At 46.8% G+C, this 18,743-nt stretch overlaps 1 protein-coding gene across 1 annotated transcript in view; it reads left to right on the top strand.

Annotated features, from left to right (window-relative positions):
- The window catches only part of adgrv1 (adhesion G protein-coupled receptor V1), a gene marked incomplete at its 5' end in the record, with an annotated part of 354,615 nt that overhangs the window by 192,195 nt on the left and 143,677 nt on the right, over window positions 1-18,743 (top strand). The window contains 9 exon segments of the mRNA XM_083783399.1: window positions 349-1,178; window positions 2,662-2,955; window positions 3,346-3,466; window positions 4,335-4,509; window positions 7,074-7,325; window positions 10,353-10,772; window positions 13,177-13,361; window positions 15,527-15,794; window positions 16,263-16,402. Of these exon segments, the coding sequence (XP_083639525.1) occupies window positions 349-1,178; window positions 2,662-2,955; window positions 3,346-3,466; window positions 4,335-4,509; window positions 7,074-7,325; window positions 10,353-10,772; window positions 13,177-13,361; window positions 15,527-15,794; window positions 16,263-16,402 (2,685 nt within the window).

Here is an 18,743-nt window from a genome sequence, read left to right as displayed (position 1 = left end):
CACTTTCAAAGATGTTTGGGTTCATTATATCATCTACTCTGGCTTCTTTGTGCACCCCAGTTTTTAGGTTGCTTGATTTCGGTATTTAGATTTGATATTCATTTTATTGAGACTGGACAATGAAGACATAACGTAATATATTTTATAATACATGATGCCGTGTTAGATTTTTATAGGAGTCTCACGCAGAAAATTTACCTCATACGTTTTAAAATTAACAAAAAGATAGACAAAAATCTATTGTAAAGACAATAAACAAACTGAGAAAATATAATTTGAATGGTTATGAGCGTAATAATTCAGGGCCCAAAAATGACCCAGTCCCTGATGTCCCATATCTGTGTGTAGACGAGGTCACACCGTGGCCGAAGTGGAGCCGTTGGGAGTGTACCAGTTCTCGGCGGACTCTCGCCGCGTGGTCATCGAAGAGGACGTCGGGACCATAACGCTGTACGTCCAGCGGCTCTATGGTGCGCGCAGCAACGGCACCACCCTGTGGTACGAGACCGTGGCGGGCAGCGCCACCGCGGGCGAGGACTTTGTTGGCGTGCGCGACCGGCTGGTCTTCGACGCGCCGCCGCACACCGCCGCCGCGCTCCGCCTGTCCATACTGGACGACGCGCTCCCGGAGCCCGACGAGCACTTCTACGTCAACCTGACGGACGTCCGCGACGGCCTCGCGCCACCGGCCGCCGACGACGCCGCCGCCTATCCCCGCCTCGAGCCCCGGCGAAGCGTCGCCACGGTCGCCGTCCGGGCCAGCGATGGCGGCCTGAACGTGACCGTCGGTCCTCCGACCGTTGGCCCGGAGGAGGGCGGGACGACGACCGCCGGTCCGGAGGAGGAGAGGACGACGACGACGACGACGACCGTCGGTCCAGAAGATGGGACGACGACGACGACGACCGTCGGTCCAGAAGATGGGACGACGACGACGACGACCGTCGGTCCAGAAGATGGGACGACGACGACGACGACCGTCGGTCCGGACGTGACTGTCGTCGGCCCGAACGGGACCGTCGGGGTGGTCACGCTGCTGGGCATCGGACCGGGCCTGGTCCGGACGGCCGAGGACCGGGACGAGGCCACCCAGCAGGAGAGGAGGGTGGTCCTGAGGGTCCGGAGGTCCGACGGCGGCGTGGCCGGGGCCGTGAGGGTTCGCGTCCAGGTTTACGGAGGTGTGTGTGTGTTCGTTTATTCTTTCCTTCTGCATGCCTTTGTTGTATTATATCTTGTTTTTTTGTTTTTTTTTGCCGCACTTCTGATTTCACAGCTGGACTTGATGCTATTACCCACTCTTAATTTACTATGGAATCGTGCATTTTCCCTTTGTTTTTTTTCGTTCATTCGTTGCATCACCCATGTCTCCATATATGGTCATTAAGCATGTAACGATGCACTCAACTCACGATGCGATACGTATCACGATATGAGGTTCACGATACGATGTTTCACTATATTTTCAACACAATTATTTTCCAGACAAATTAAACGAAAAATATTTTTGTTTTATGATGTACCTCCCCCCCCCCCCAAGCTTTTTTCACAATTTTTATTTAACTACATTACAAAAGTAGCATTACTTTTCATGTAAAATTACTTAATTTCTGTGCAACAACTGTAAACATGCTGTTTAAACCTAGCTCGAGTTAACATGTAAAAAAAAGTTTTCTTTGATGGCATCTTAGGATAGACCTATTTGACAGTGCAGAAACATAATTGCCTTCCTTGATGTATTAATGAGCATCAATAACGACCATCACCATGGGCACAGTCACAGACACATACAGCTCCCCTCTGCAGGCCTCTACTACTGAAAGTGACTGCATGGAGTCGGTCTCATTTCTCTCCAAAAGCACGTGGATATGATGGAATATGATTACAGCTCACATTTCATATCACACACTAGCCCTAGGAGTTTGCATGTTCTCCCCGTGTCCCCTAGGGTAGGTACCCTCACAAAAAAACATGCAGTAATCCTGGTCACTAAACTGCCTCCCAGCCAGCCGGGGCGCCTGATGTAGAGGAAAGGAACTGGTTGGAATAACGTTTTCCTTCCACACGCTACGTCCAACCAGGGAAACTCCCCCCTGTCAGGTGTAAAAGAGCAACCTGGACACTCATGCATGAAGGAAGCATGAGTTTAAGTCCGTTGCTCTCCCCAGGTTGGCGGAGGGTGTGTAGAGCCCAGGATCACAATAGATAATTGACACGGGTGAAAAATAGTGGGATAAAAATAATAATGACTTGCTATGGACCCGCTCTTTTTTGCATCGCGTTCCCCGATGTAGCTTAGCATGCCGTTTTTTTTTTAAACTTTTTCGGTTTTGTATGTCTCTGTAGTTAACATTACTCTAACAGACCCCCAGGTGTGGTTAGAATATCCAAATATGTCTTACATGTGTATTTTTGGTTTCTTCCTGAAAGCTGAAAGCCTTTGAGTCAAAAGGCCAAGTCGAAATACCATTTTTAGTGACATCATAACATAACATAACCGACACAGAAGACATTTTTTAGAATCTGATCTCAGGTCAGAATGAAAACTGTCAGGACGTAGAAGACATTTTTTTAAATCTGATCTCAGGTCAGAATGGGTTAAATCTACTTATGACGTTCCCGGTTGAATATGTGCCTCCTTATCGTGGCGGTGGTGTCCTCTAGGTGGAAGCACGGCCCCCTCCTCCCCTCTGCCCTTCAGCCTGGAGCCTGACGGGACGGTGACGCTGGCCCGGGAGGGGCAGGACTTCCGCCTGCTGTCCACCGCGGTGTCGCTGGAGGCCGGGCAGCGCCAGGCTGACGTCACCCTGGTCATCCTGGACGACGAGGAGCCCGAGGGCCAGGAGGTGTTCTTCGTCTACCTCAGCCACCCGCAGGGCGCGGGGGCGCAGATCGCCGCCGCCGGCGGTCCCAGCGATCCGCAGGGCTACGGGGCCTTTTCCAAAATCATAATCCACGGTAAAAAAAAAAAAACTCCCAAAGAAATGCAGATGGAAAAGATATGCGGCCATTTCCTTTAGGAAAGGTATAGCCTGTCGTCACAGTCAAATCCTCAGTGTTAAGATGTGTTATTTATTTCCTTTTTGAGGGCCGCTATAGCCCCTCCTATGCCCAGCTTTGTCTGTCTGTGTGAACACAAACACAATGTTCTGATTGGTTGATCGCCCCATATAGCGACGATTTGATTGGCTGAGCAAAGTATACATATTGAGGATACAAAGTGAGGGCAGAAGATCGCGCCTCTCAGAATGAATCAGTCTCCCCCTCTCACAATGTCTCCTCTCTCTCTCTCTCTCTCTCTCTCTCTCCCTCTGTCTGTCTGCCCCTCTCGCCCATGCCTGACTTCAGGGAGCGACTTCCATAACGGCATCCTGGGCTTCAGCCTGGTCTCTCTGGCGGGTCAGGTTCTGGACGAGGACTCTGAGGAGAACCGCACCACCCTGCTGTACCTGCAGAGGCAGGAGAACAGGTGACGCATCGAACTACAGTATAGCAATAAGAATTCATGTTTTTACAGTCATTTTACTGCCAGGGACAAACCTTTTTCCCAATGGACTGGAAACTTCACCACTTTTCAACCTATCTTCATATGATAGGTCCTCACTAATAATCATGATAAAATGGTGCAGTGTTTTTTCTACTCGGTCTGTGTCTCATAGGAGGGCTGTGGGCAGTTCAGAAACCGTCTTCCAGTGACATCATCGATGGGGAATACAAGCTAAAAAAAAAACTGCAGGCTTTCTAGTCCTGAAAAGTTGCAATGCGAAAATGGAAGCCATCGTTCTCACGATAATGAAAATCTAAAAAATTATGTTTAAAAAATAATCTGCCTAATGATGATGTCACTAGAAGACGGTTTCTAAACTGCCCACAGCCCTCCTATATGAGACACAGACAGAGTAGATTTGTTTTGTATCATGATTATTAGTGAGGACCTATTATATGAAGATAGGTTGAAAAGTGGTGAAGTGGTCCTTTAACAACATTTCATTTTAGTTTGAATTGATTCAGTGAGATCGCCGTCCAGACCACCGTTGCTAGGCAATCGATAAACAGCAACTGGTCCGTCGGTGAAAAGTTCCCCCCCCCCCCCCCTCTGTCCGCTTCAATGTTGACTGAAATTTGAAAACACTTTTATCTCAGATTATTTTCCCAGGGTTCCCAGAGTTTTTGATCAAGACGGCGATGTCACCGGCTCATAACCAAAGCGTGTCACAATTTACAATTTACAATTTAGGCATTTAGCAGACACTCTTAATCCAGAGCGACTGTTACGACTGTCGCTGTTGCATCATCCATGACGGATGTTTGTCGTGTCCCTGTCTGTGCGCACGCAGGGCCTTCGAGGACCTCCAGGTGTCCTGGAGAGCCACGTTCAGCGCGCTGACCCCGGCCCTGGTCAGCGGCGACGGGGTCGACCTGACCCGGGAGCTCCTCCAGACCTCCGGGTCCGTGCTGTGCAGAAGGGGAGAGGTCCTCTGTGTGCTCACCGTGGGGGTCCGACAAGACGAGGTGGGTTCAATCACCACAGTACACTTGTCAAGTTCTCAAACTTTGTTTTCTGCCAAGGACCACCCACATTTATATACAGTATGTATATGGCTGCAACCCCCCCCCCCCCCTCCCTCAATTTGAAGATGTGTGAAACTGTGTGCAAGGGAGGCCCCAGAAGAGAAGATTTATAATTATAAATCCACATTTTTCAAGCACTTTCAAGATGTATCCAAAAAAGATAAAAAAAATATCAGATGTACAGTAGACAGACATGCATGAGTGAGAAACAGAAAATGGGTGAGAAAAACTGACAGCAATTTTACTTTCCGTTCTGAAGGCCAATCCACACCAGTGCAACTTCTTGCAGCCACTTTCAAGTAATTGCTTGCAACCATTATCCCCAATGGCAGTTGCAAGGAGTCGCATTGGTGTGATCCTGATATTGAGTTTTGAATAGTTGTATTGGCCTTTAGCTCACGATTCGATTTTATTTCCGATCATTTTGACCCACATTTTGTGACGGCCCTATAGTTGACCCCCACATTCTAGATTCCTAGAGGACTACAGTTTCTAATCTTAAAACCTGAATGTAAGTTTGCATTTATTTTGTTTTACCACTGGTAAACACCAAAAGCCTTAGGGAAACATGTGTTTTGTGCTATATGACGTACTGTAACTCACCTGTGAATTATGGAGCTGTTGTCGGAATTTAAACATGTTTGAATTGCGGGAACTCGGCAATCTCTCTAAATGTGTGTGGGAATGAATTGGAATGACAACAAAATTTGGGAGAAAAGGGCGTAAAAAGCAACCTCAGTAGTACATTTTAGCCCACAAAAAAGACCTCATCCCTGTAGAACTCCATTCTGTCTTAAAGCACAATGGGATTATCTCCCTCTATTCCTTTGACAAGATCTGAGGGCCCTTCTTAAAGTACTGCGATACGCTCTCAATTCAACCTGAGGAGGATAGCGAAATGAGGATGCTTATATTTTCTCCTTTCTTCTATTTCCTTCACTTTTCTTTAATCTTGTCTTATGTATTAAGCTAATTGTCTCCACCAGGCCGAAGGCATGGGGAGAGAGTATGTTTTGCACTCCGTCCGTCTGTTACCAGCTAATCTCCGGCACCGTTAACCCGGTCTATGCTAAATTTTGCAAACACACTCCCTGGATGCCAACGATGAACCTCTGACCCAAATTTTCCAGAACGGCCTGTTATAGCGCCACCAGGAGGCCGACATTTTTTTATATTACTCCTCCAGATTCTGTCCAAAGATCCCGCAAATCGTTACACACTATCTCTATAGTCATGTGTTCAAGATGGATCTGTCTTAAGTTTGCAGGATTGGCCCGTTTTGAACAAAAAGCATCCGATCATGAACGCAGTGTGCAATTTACGTGAAATCTTTCACGGACTTTCCTACTAGGCTGAGGAATATATCCCACACTTTTCACATTGGGCTGTTATAGCGCCACCAAAAGGTGGATTTTAGCAAAACACATTTTTGGAACAAAATGCCTCAAATCATGAACGCAGCGTGCAATTTACGTGAAATCTTTGACAGACTTTCCTACTAGGCTGAGGAATATATCCCACCCTTTTCACATTGGCCTGTTACAGCGTCACCAACAGGTGGATTTTTGCAAAACACATTTTTGGAACAAAATGCCTCAAATTCATCCAATTGTCATCCAAGGTCGAAATGGCACCCTTTTCACATTGGCCTATTATAGCGCCACCAGGAGGCCACAACCTGACCTGCCCTGGTGGAGACCTATGCCCAGAGGGGCACTTTATTTAGTTGTCTTTTTTTTCTCCGTAAATTAACGCCCCTATACTTGACCATAGTACAGCGTCACACAAAACATAGCATCCAAAGTAGCAGGTCCTGTCCAGTGTTGTTTTTGGCAGCAAATTTCTATTTTAGTTTGTCTCTTGAATAGTTTTCATTTAGTTTTAGTCACATTTTAGTCACCCGCAATGTTTTATTGTTAGTCTAGTTTTAGACGACTAAATGTCATAAGATTTTAGTCGACTAAAATGTATTTTGGCAGGCCTTGATGCCGTCGTAATAGCCGATCTACAAGCTCACAACGCGTCACGCTGTGCCTGTGACCCAACCAAGTGTAAAATGACAGTGGAAAAAGGTAGTCGACGAATATTTTTCGTTTTAGCTTTAGTCGACAAAAACAACACTGCTCCTGTCCTCTGTACAGACTGTGGTGTGATTGTGATATGATAGAAAGACTACAGAGTCGAGGGGTGATGATTCACTAACACGACACAGACCTCCTTCAGAGGCTGGCCTCTTCCACGTGGGACCAGAGACAATGGCGTGATTTTGCAACGCCGGGCTGGACATGTGACGGACGATACACGAAAGAAGAGGAAAAGTAGCAGATCCACGGGCGTTTCCAGCTTGTGGATCTGCTACTTTTTGATGCTTTTGAATCTGTAATCCTGAAACGTAACGTAGGTTTTTGGACATAATGAGGTCTCCACCCGACGGAGACGATGACGTGGAGAATACAGGTACACTCATCCATCCTCTGTTGTGTTGTTGTCGGGGGGCACTCTAGGACCCAGAGGAGCAGACGTGGTTCCTGGTGGAGATCTACCAGGTGGGCGCGGGCGCCGCCATCAACCAGACGGCACGCTTCGCCAACGTCACCCTGGCGGAGAGCGACGCCGCGGGGGGCCTGGTGTTCTTCTCCGTGGGCTCCAGGCTGGTGGCGGCCACCCCGAAGACCACCAGACTCGGCCTCCAGGTGGCCAGGCAGGCCGGCGGTGGCGCCGCGGCCTCGGCCCTGACCGTACGCTACCGCACGCTGGTGAGTACGTCGTCGTCATCGCACAGGACCCGCAGCACTGGTTCTCGAACCTTTTCATGTCAAGGACGCCCCAAAATGATACTCCTTAGCCTGCGGAACCCCATTTGAAAATATATGCAGAGGACCCCCATAACCCATTTTGACCTGGGAACGATTCCATCTAAATCCTGACGGTTTTCTGAAAAAGCCATGTTTCTATGTCAGTCGTTCTTCGATTTTTCAAAAAATAGCAGACCTACCAGCTCGTAGCGCGCCACTCGGTGGCGCGCTATGAGCTTGTAGATAAGAGAAGATTTGTGTATACGGCTCTAGCAGTGATTTTCAACCAGTTTATTTTGAAGGGCCCCACGGTTTGATTTGAATTAGGCTACGGTCCCCTATTTAATGGCATTTCTATCTCTGGGACCGCAATGCATATTGTAAAAATCAAAGTTATAGTTTAACTCAGAGTGTACAAATGGAACCTTAATGTTAAGCTCAGTCCTTGGCCTGGAAAAACATTGAAGACCCCTTGCGGCTTAAAGGGTGTAAATGGTTAGCGGATAACCTGTATTATATTATGCCACACACGCAGTTTAATAAGCTTCCGAATAAGGGACGATTCTGTATTCTCAAGGCAACCCCTATAGTACGCGCACACACTGTGGTGGAAAATCTAATGTCATTCTCAATGTAGGTCAATTGTGTCTGTGTCTGACCGATGAGTCATCGTCATCACAATGGGATATGTTCTCTCTACACTCTTACCTAGAAGGTTACATTATATGACCAGTTTCACGGCTGAATAGTGAGGCCGTTATACTGTCTATGGAACGTTACGCTATACAATGGTTTCATAATCATCTTTATATCTGACCTGATTTCCTTGCGTGACCTACTGTCAATGACTCAACCCCTCCCCCTGTGGGTTCCCACCGGCGCACACTTCCTCACTGATCTGATCGGAGTCACCCCTGAAACCCTGTCTTGTCAACACACGGGTCACTTTACAAAAACCTCCCAAGACCGGAAACGTGCTGTGTTTGCTTTTGTTTTAATTTACGTTATGATCATGACGTCTAGCAGAGGGTTTGTGTGTGCATGTGCGACTTTGTAACATCTGCCATGTCTGTCTGTCTAAGGTTAATCTTGCGACAGCGCTGTGTTTAAAACGTGAAGATAATGCATTGATAACTGCTACACATATGCTACAAACCCTGTTACAACAATAAATAAATAAACATTGCATGGATGCACCTGGGACGTATCCTCAGTGATGTATCCTGAGGTCAACGGGGTTTCGGGTCTCTCAACATCATGCCCCTTACTCAGGCGACCCAGCCGGGAGTGATCAAGTCCCGACTTACGACCCAGTAGCTACCCTCGATCAGTCCCACTAGGGAAAAACCTTTGGCACATAATCCGTTGGAACTACTCCAGAACTACTCTGCCAGGGCTGGGAGGTACACTTCTGGCACATGGAGGGACTAGGCTCTGTGGGTTGTCTCCTGGCCGGGCCCCTCCTACGTCTCACCAGGTCCACTCCTGCTCTCACCAGGAGTAGAGCGAGGACCTGTGCGTTGCACCAGAGTCCCAGCACCAGACAGAGTAGCTCACCCAAAAAAGATATATTCTCTCAATTGCACACCCCACGAAAACCTTGATTTCGTGGAGATCTTTGTAGTTTTTGTCACATTCCTAAGCCAATAATCGGATGACCAGGTCATCGGTCAGTAGGAGACTCTGTGGGCTCTATTTTGCGTGTCTCAAGTTAAGTCATAAGACTTGGTACTTAAGACGTGCAAAATAGGGCTCAACTTTGAGTCTTTGAGACCAAAAAAAGCCACAAATTCAAGGCTTCGTGGGGTGTGTAATTGAGAGAAAAAAAGTTTGCTCTGTCACACGGATGGATCACACAATGTTTATTATTTTTTAATGTTAGATGAATTACGCAGACCCTTGTTTTCTTGTTCTCGTTTTCCCCATCTCTGTTAGTAGACCGTGCATGCTTGAGTAATTAGATCCATGCGGGCTCCGACTGCAGCTCAACTTACACGGAGACACACAGCCATGCAGAAACGCCTGAAAGACAATCTGACATGAAATATCCATGAGTCTATCTAGTCTAGACATTATATTGCACTGTAAGAATCCTTCACCCGTATTATTTAAAACGTCAAGTACATTATATTTGCGTAGCACATTTAAAGTGAATGCGCTTCACATTTCAATTTAAACAATAGCGAAGTACAGCAAAGTATAGCACAGATTTATAGTGACTACCACCCTAACCTCCCACCCATGAGCTTGTAGATCTGCTATTTTTGTAAAATAGCAACAAAAAAAAGCATTATTTTTTAGAATCGGCCTCAGGTCTAAATGGTTTAAAAAAAACACTCAACATTCACATTGATGTCCCAAAACCTACATTATACACAGGAATCATGTGACAAAAACAATAAATCTATAAGCGAACAACACGCTCCTCTGACACATTGTTGGCTTGTAGATCTGTTATTTTTGTCAGGTGACTTGACGCATTGACTCGAGTCTGTGCATCGATGGCGCGCCGGTGTAAGAAGACATAAGAGTCTCATTATTGCAAAATGTCTTTCTTTATTAAAAATGTGTGGGAACCCTGACATGCATTGGATTGTGACTGTAGGCCCTCTCTATTCCTATATGTGTTTGCTGATGGTGGAAACGGTCTGTCTGTAGTATTCATATGCATCTCCTGTTCTGTTCTCACACATCCATTCATCCACCTGTCCGTCATCTCATCCATCACTCATAATTCAACCATCACGTCAGCTGAGGAATCCCATTTTCTTTAGGCCATAATAAGACTACTAAATAAATAAAACATATTTATTGATATCGCCTTGTAGAATTTCACACACCGAATAATTTCACACACCGAAGTGACGATTGATTGATTGATTGATTGATTGATTGATTCATCGATTGATTGATCGATTGATTACTTTATTAACAGTTTGAAAAAGTACAGAGACAGTTATACAATAATGCTCTTCTAATCTCTTCCAGGAGCTCCCGCGGGCCGAGGCGGCGGCGGGTCCCTCCGTGATCTGGCCGGCCGTGGCGGGCCGGGACTTCCCGGCGCAGGAGGGCCACGTGACGCTGGGCGCCGGCCAGCACAGCGTCTCGCTGGACGTCACCCTGACGCCCGAGCGGGCCTCGTCCAACCCCACGCCCAAGCGCTTCCGGGTGGAGCTGGTCTCGGGCGGCGGCGGCGGCCGGGTGCACCCACGCTTCGGCGTGGCCAACGTCACGCTGGTGTCGGACGCGGAGAGCCAGGCGGTGTGGGCGCTGCTGGACCAGCTGCACCAGCTGCCCCTGGTCACGGCGGTGCTGGACGGCGCGCTGCAGGCCCTGGTCGGCACGGTGTCCACCGCCGCCCCGCTGACCCCGGAGCAGATGACCGCCGTGCTGGACGCTCTGGGCAAGGTGAGACTATCGGGGGGCATTCACTTATAGTCATTTTTACTAGTTTACTAGTCGACTAGTTGTTTAACTGCATATTATGTAAAAAAATATATAATAATATAAATCATCTTTTTTGGAAATAAATACTTGTACATTTAAAAACTGTGTACATTGGTGACTATAACTATATAATCTACCTGATCTTGAGGCCTACAAAATTGGGGAAAAAAAAAAGATTAACTAGTCAACTAGTACCAACAAGGTCGACTAGTGGATTTACTAGTCGACTAGTAAACTAGTCGACTAGTAAACTAGTCGACTAGTTGCTTAATGCCCTACTACTGTATCTATCTATATAAATGCACCAAGCCTCTGTACGCCGTGCGCACGTCTGTAATCCGCGCAGCTCGAGGACCCGTTCGCCTCACCTCGGTAGTATCTCCAATTTCCAATACTTTGACTTCTACTCCACTGCATTCATTTGAAAACTACTCGTTTACTAGTTACTTCATAGATTTTGTCAGTCAGTCGCGTGTGTCTGCATTAGCAGCGTGTGTTTGGCGGCTCCCGGTGAAAGGCCGACACCTCCCGTACACCCCCTATAGACGACAACCGAGATAACCGAGATAACGGCTCGGCTGTCACGCCGCGCGTCTTCCCTTGGCTATCGGGAGAGCTCTGTCACGTTTACGCGTCTATAAACCTGCTGTAGCTACTGCAGGAGAGCTCTCTGCTTTCCAGCCTTCCAGCACGTCTGTCACACACTGTCACAAGACTGTCGCTAGTAACGTGGCGAGGAGGAGGAATAGCTGGCGTGATAAAGGGCCAAACAACTTTTCCAAATACTGCTCTGTTCTATAGGCAGTGTGTGTGTGTGTGTGTGTGTGTGTGTGTGTGTGTGTGTGTGTGTGTGTGTGTGTGTGTGTGTGTGTGTGTGTGTCTCACATTTTGAGCGGCATTTCGAGCTTGTATAATTATCTTCTAGTTTTGATATTGTAGGGAATTAATTTGCACACAAAGTTAGAATGTGGAGATGAGAGGTTTCTGCCCGGCAGCAACTGTACACGCAACTCATTGCGAACGCAGTGAGCCACTTAGTATGACAGCAAGGGCTGAATGTCTGTGTGTCACGCTGTTACACCACCCGCCCGCCACCAGAGGGCGCAGCTAGACAGCAAGGGCTGACGCAGCTAGACAGCAAGGGCTGAATGTCTGTGTGTCCCGCTGTTACACCACCCGGCGCTGCTTAACAACGACACTGTCTGTAACTTGCTCGCTGTTACACCACCCGCCGCTGCTTAACAACGACACTGTCTGTAACTTGCTGTACTAGGCCCAACATAAAAATAATACTGTCACAACGACACTGTCTGTAACTAGGCTATGTGTACTAGTGTGTGCATATGGGCTAACGTTAGCTAAGCAGTCACAGTCCTGTTTACTGCTGCTCAACAACGACACACCAGAGGGCGCAGCTAGACAGCAAGGGCTGAATGTCTGTGTGTCCCGCTGTTACACCACCCGCCGCTGCTTAACAACGACACTGAATGTCTGTGTGTCCCGCTGTTACACCACCCGCCGCTGCTTAACAACGACACTGTACTTGCTCGCTGTTACACCACCCGCCGCTGCTTAACAACGACACTGTCTGTAACTTGCTGTACTACACTTATATATATATATATATATATATATTATGGGGTTAGCGGTGCTGAGCCTTCTCGTGGCGGCCCTGTTTTCACTAATTTCACAGTACCACACACTTCTCACTAATTCGTAATTTATTCTAATTGTTATTGCAATTTACGATCTGCGTTCGCTTCCCGCGTTCTCGCGTCTTACTTGTCTATTCCACGGGAGAGAGAGAGAGAGAGATGTCGACGAGGGGTTAAGTATCGTTGCTCGGGGACATGTTGACACTTTCCACGTGGGACGAGTCGAGGGTCAAACTGCTGACCTTTCCATTCCCGAAGCGGACTCTCTGCCCACTCGGCTACAGATACAACCCCCTCCCCCAATCACACCACCTCTCTCTCTCTCTCTGTCTGTCTCGCTCACAATTCTGTAAAAAAAAAAAAGCTTTATTGACATGAGAAAACCTTTACATTACCGACGCAATAGTGGAACTAAACAATCCAGTGTATGTACAATTAAATGGAAAATGAAGACATGTGTAAACAGAGATGCGTTACGTTGGGAAGACTATCTTATCCTACGAAACTATTTACAGTTTTTTCATTCACTTATGGTATAAAACCTTTGCGACTAATTGCAGCAATGTATTTAAATAAAAAGGTAGTTACTCTGCTCATATGTAGGCCTACAGTATTTCTATGTATACCGAGGTCATTAGCTGTAAACGGTGCTGGGATTCATTAGACATCCTGGCTGCTCCTGTCAAACTCTCTCTCCCCCTCCCCTTTAGGTGCTATCGGAGGCAGAGCGGACCCCTCTTGCGGAGAGCAGCAGGGCGTTGACCTACGACCTGCTGTGTGCGTTGGCCGACCCTGCCCGAGCAGACACGCGGGGGCTCAGCCAGCTGGCACAAGTGGCCGAACGCTTCGCCTTCTCCCTGCTCACGCACGTCGAGTGCGGAGAGCCAGGGCAAAGGTCAGTCGGGTGTCCCCCAAATAATTGGCAAGACATTTTCAACAAAACTTTTAGTGACAATATCACATTGATATTAAAAAAAGATTATGGTAAAAAAAAGTGGGGTTTTTTTCCCTTTAAAACCCTGAAAATTGTTTGCATTGTGGTAACGATTCTAGAAAATGCATCCCAATTTTGGACAGTAGACAGTCATTTGTCGACAAGTGCGACATTTCCCCCCAAAAAAAACTATTTTGACCTGACTTAATTTAGCACCCGGTCAGGCTCTAACTCTGAGAGTGTAACCCAAATAACAAAGTGTTTTGTCACGTCATGCGGTATCTTATGGTTTTGTCATGTCGTGCGGTATCTTATGGTTTTGTCACGTCGTGCGGTATCTTATGGTTTTGTCATGTCGTGCGGTATCTTATGGTTTTGTCATGTCGTGCGGTATCTTATGGTTTTGTCATGTCGTGCGGTATCTTATGGTTTTGTCATGTCGTGCGGTATCTTATGGTTTTGTCATGTCGTGCGGTATCTTATGGTTTTGTCATGTCGTGCGGTATCTTATGGTTTTGTCATGTCGTGCGGTATCTTATGGTTCGTCGTGCGGTATCTTATGGTTTTGTCATGTCGTGCAGTATCTTATGGTTTTGTCATGTCGTGCGGTATCTTATGGTTTTGTCATGTCGTGCGGTATCTTATGGTTTTGCCATGTCGTGCGGTATCTTATGGTTTTGTCACGTCGTGCGGTATCTTATGGTTTTGTCATGTCGTGTGGTATCTTATGGTTTTGTCATGTCGTGCGGTATCTTATGGATCGTCGTGCGGTATCTTATGGTTTTGTCACGTCGTGCAGTATCTTATGGTTTTGTCATGGCGTGCGGTATCTTATGGTTTTGTCATGGCGTGCGGTATCTTATGGTTTTGTCATGGCGTGCGGTATCTTATGGTTTTGTCACGTCGTGCGGTATCTTATGGTTTTGCCATGTCGTGTGGTATCTTATGGTTTTGTCATGTCGTGCGGTATCTTATGGATCGTCGTGCGGTATCTTATGGTTTTGTCATGTCGTGCAGTATCTTATGGTTTTGTCATGGCGTGCGGTATCTTATGGTTTTGTCATGGCGTGCGGTATCTTATGGTTTTGTCACGTCGTGCGGTATCTTATTGTTTTGTCACGTCGTGCGGTATCTTATGGTTTTGTCATGTCGTGCGGTATCTTATGGTTTTGTCATGTCGTGCGGTATCTTATGGTTTTGTCATGTCGTGCGGTATCTTATGGTTTTGTCATGGCGTGCGGTATCTTATGGTTTTGTCATGGCGTGCGGTATCTTATGGTTTTGTCATGGCGTGCGGTATCTTATGGTTTTGTCATGGCGTGCGGTATCTTATGGTTTTGTCATGGCGTGCGGTATCTTATGGTTTTGTCATGGCGTGCGGTATCTTATGGTTCGTCGTGCGGTATCTTATGGTTTTGTCATGTCGTGCGGTATCTTATGGTTTTGTCATGTCGTGCGGTATCTTATGGTTTTGTCACGTCGTGCGGTATCTTATGGTTTTGTCACGTCGTGCGGTATCTTATGGTTTTGTCACGTCGTGCGGTATCTTATGGTTTTGTCATGTCGTGCGGTACCGTATCTTATGGTTTTGTCATGTCGTGCGGTATCTTATGGTTTTGTCACGTTGTGCGGTATCTTATGGTTTTGTCATGTCGTGCGGTATCTTATGGTTTTGTCATGTCGTGCGGTATCTTATGGTTTTGTCATGTCGTGCGGTATCTTATGGTTTTGTCATGTCGTGCGGTATCTTATGGTTTTGTCATGTCGTGCGGTATCTTATTGTTTTGTCATGTCGTGCGGTATCTTATGGTTTTGTCATGTCGTGCGGTATCTTATGGTTTTGTCATGTCGTGCGGTATCTTATGGTTTTGTCACGTCGTGCGGTATCTTATGGTTTTGTCATGTCGTGCGGTATCTTATGGTTTTGTCACGTCGTGCGGTATCTTATGGTTTTGTCATGTCGTGCGGTATCTTATGGTTTTGTCACGTCGTGCGATATCTTATGGTTTTGTCATGTCGTGCGGTATCTTATGGTTTTGTCATGTCGTGCGGTATCTTATGGTTTTGTCATGTCGTGCGGTATCTTATGGTTTTGTCATGTCATGCGGTATCTTATGGTTTTCCAGAGGACGCACCATCCTGGACACGTGTCCCCACCTGTCCATCTCCGCCCTGCACTGGTACCCCACGCAGATCAACGGCCACACCTTCACGGGCCGCAACGCCGACACCCTCCAGCTCCCAGACACCCTGCTGGAGGTCCCGCCTCCTCCCGGTGGCGAGGAGACCCCCGGCGGCCTGCCCGCCTCCGCCTGCCGCCGGCTGCAGCTGACGGAGTTCACCAGCGAACACTGGTTCCTCACCAACGACAAGACCACCGCCCTCGCTGGGAAGGTGAGGAGGAGACGCCGCCTCATTCCAACACACTTGACCCATTCTGACCTGAGATCAGATTCTAAAAAATGTCTTCTACATCCTGACAGTTTTCTGAAAAAGCTATGTTTCTATGTGTCATTTTACAAAAATAGCAGACCTACAAGCTTGTAGATCTGCTATTTTTCAATATCTAAAGCATAGCATAATGCTAACACCAAAAGGGGTTCCCGCCCCCAAAATAGGCTAAAGGATGTGAATCGCCGGTTTCTTTCAAATTTGGCCAATCAGGAGACCACAAGGGGAGGTAAATATAATACATAGCCTATAGTTAAAATAGCTGTGAACTACATCACCTCAATAAGTTATATGCGATCCTATGATGGAAATGCTGTATATTCTTCAGAGACAACAGGTGGCAGTATTGCTTCAGACTTTCTTAGGTCTCTCTCTCTCTCTCTCTCTCTCTCTCTCTCTCTCCCCCACCAGGTGTTCTCTGCCAGTGTGCAGGGCAGGGGGTCCCGGCCCCTCACGGACGGTAACGAGGTGGTGTATCGCATCCACAGCCGGGGCCCTCGGGTCAAAGAGGGCCGCTCCCGGTGCCTTCTGTGGAACCAGGCTGCCGAGAGGTGAGTCCTCACTGGAGGAAACACAGCCACAGCATATAGTCACACTTTCGGTGTGTGTGTGTGTGTGTGTGTGTGTGTGTGTGTGTGTGTGTGTGTGTGTGTGTGTGTGTGTGTGTGTGTGTTTCATACTGTATATAATGACCTATAAAATATGATCATGCTATACAGCGTCACACAAAAAGCATCTAAAGTTATATATAGGCTCCAAGTGGGGGTCCCTGACTAAATGATTGGCAACTCCTGAGGGTATACAAATGGAACCGTGAGTGTCATGGGGTTTCCATGGTAAATTGAGGGCCCTTGACATGAAAAAGTTGAATGTCTCATCACCTTTATTTAACCCATTCTGACCTGAGATCAGATTAAAAAAAATGTCTTCTACATCCTGACATTGCAGAACATCCAGATGGCTGGCGAAGTCTCAAAGAGTGTTCTATACTTAGTCTCCTACTGACAATCAAAAACAAAACAAACTAGAAAAAGTGCCCTTCTGGGCACAGGTCTCCACCAGGATAGGAATGTAGGACATTGCAGCTTGCCTAGGAGTTGGCATACAAAGTTATCCACAGATCCGTGCAGTTAGAGGTAAAAACACTTTTCGGCCAGTTATAGCGCCACCTTGAGGCTGAGTTGAAATTGTGGCATTTCGTCCTCGGCCTAGTGGGAATGTGGGTGCACAATTTCACGGAAATCACACGATGTGTTCATGATTTGCAGCATTTTGTTTGAAACTGAGCACTCCTGTGAACTTTGGAAGCCAATCTTAACCAATCAGGATGGAGTCTGAGAAATCTAAAAGACCGGTTTCTATGAATGGCTCTAGAGAGACTGTGTACCAATTTGCGTGATGTTTGGACAAAATCTGTAGGTGTACTGTGCAAAAACTTGTTTTGCACAAAGCGGCCTCCTGGTGGCGCTATAACAGGCCGTTCTGGAAAGTTTGGGGCAGAGGTTCATCGTTGGCATCCAGGGAGTGTGTGTGCAAAATTTGGCATCGACCGGGTTAACGGTGGCCGAGATTAGCTGCTCACGGACACACACACGGACGGACGGACGGACGGACACACACACGGACGGACGGAGTGCAAAACATACTCTCCCCCCATGCCTTCGGCCTGGTGGAGACAACAAACAAAGAATTCAAGGCTTCATGGTGTGTGTAATTGATAGAACGTGTGTCATGTCGTGGGTGAACTATACTCCTTTCAAAGTGTTAAAGGACAACTTTAAAAACGTTTGTGTTTTAGATTGTCATTAGAGAAAGTAAAATATGAGTGTTCTTTATTTTCTTCATTTGCTGCTTTCTTTCGTTTTAGGGATTTTAGCTGTTTTTCATATAGGGTGAGGGCATTCGAGCATGGGGCTAAATATGTATTTATTTTGCTAAATGTTACAGCGATTTGTTTTTTATTATTTTCTATAGTCCTACTAGACCCCAATAAATTACATCTGGCCACAAAAGATCACATGGATCTACTGAATATGAAGGAGGCCTACTGGGGGGAAGCCACACTGTGTGTCATAGGCTCAATATGTCAGTTTGTCACATTCAGTAGATCCCGTGTAGATCTTTTGCGGAAATTGCGGCCATATGTAATTTCTTGTGGTCTAGTAGGACTATAGTAAATAACTAGAAAATTCGCAATTTTAAAAAATTGCAGAGTGTGGTTGCCGCAGTGGCTTACATATGCCCCTCCCACTAGTATTGCCAGCCAATTACAATTTCAAGTCACGCCTTAGATCATGCGTAAGTCATTCGGAGGGGATTTAACCCCCGAAATTCATGTTTTTGCGACAAACGGTTACATTTCTCGCTTCTGCGGTGCCCCCTATGGATGAAAATGGAATTGCTTTTAGAACTTGGTTGATTGAACCACCCCGGACATGTGATTGAAATTTGGGATGGATTGGACATTCCGTTCGTGATTTATGGCATTTTTTGTGATATAGGCCCCTCCTACTAATTCGGAAGACGATTACGGCCGAACGATACGCACTTTCAAAATTCTGCGGCTCAGTTTTAATTGGATGGGTCCAGAGATCACGTGTGCCGATTTCTGTGAGATTTGGACAAAATCTGTAGGAGGAAAAGCAAAAAGTGTGTTTTGGACAAAATTCAAAATGGCGGAAAATCTATCATGGCGGAAATGGGCGTGGCCTATATGGGGAGATGCGTCATGACCCAAGGAATCCAGGGAAAACATTTTTTTGATTTTACGACCTACGGTTCAAGAGTTATAAGCCAAAAGGTAAAGTGGGCTGTTATAGCGCCACCATGAGGCCGACCGAATTTTTTTTAGTGTTAAATAATTTTAGGGATAATGTTGAATTATCCCTAAAA

This window comes from Protomyctophum parallelum (genome assembly GCF_964188405.1).
Source record: "Protomyctophum parallelum genome assembly, chromosome: 15".
In the NCBI taxonomy this organism is placed as follows: domain Eukaryota; kingdom Metazoa; phylum Chordata; class Actinopteri; order Myctophiformes; family Myctophidae; genus Protomyctophum; species Protomyctophum parallelum.
This window is presented reverse-complemented; position numbering and strand designations above follow the sequence as displayed.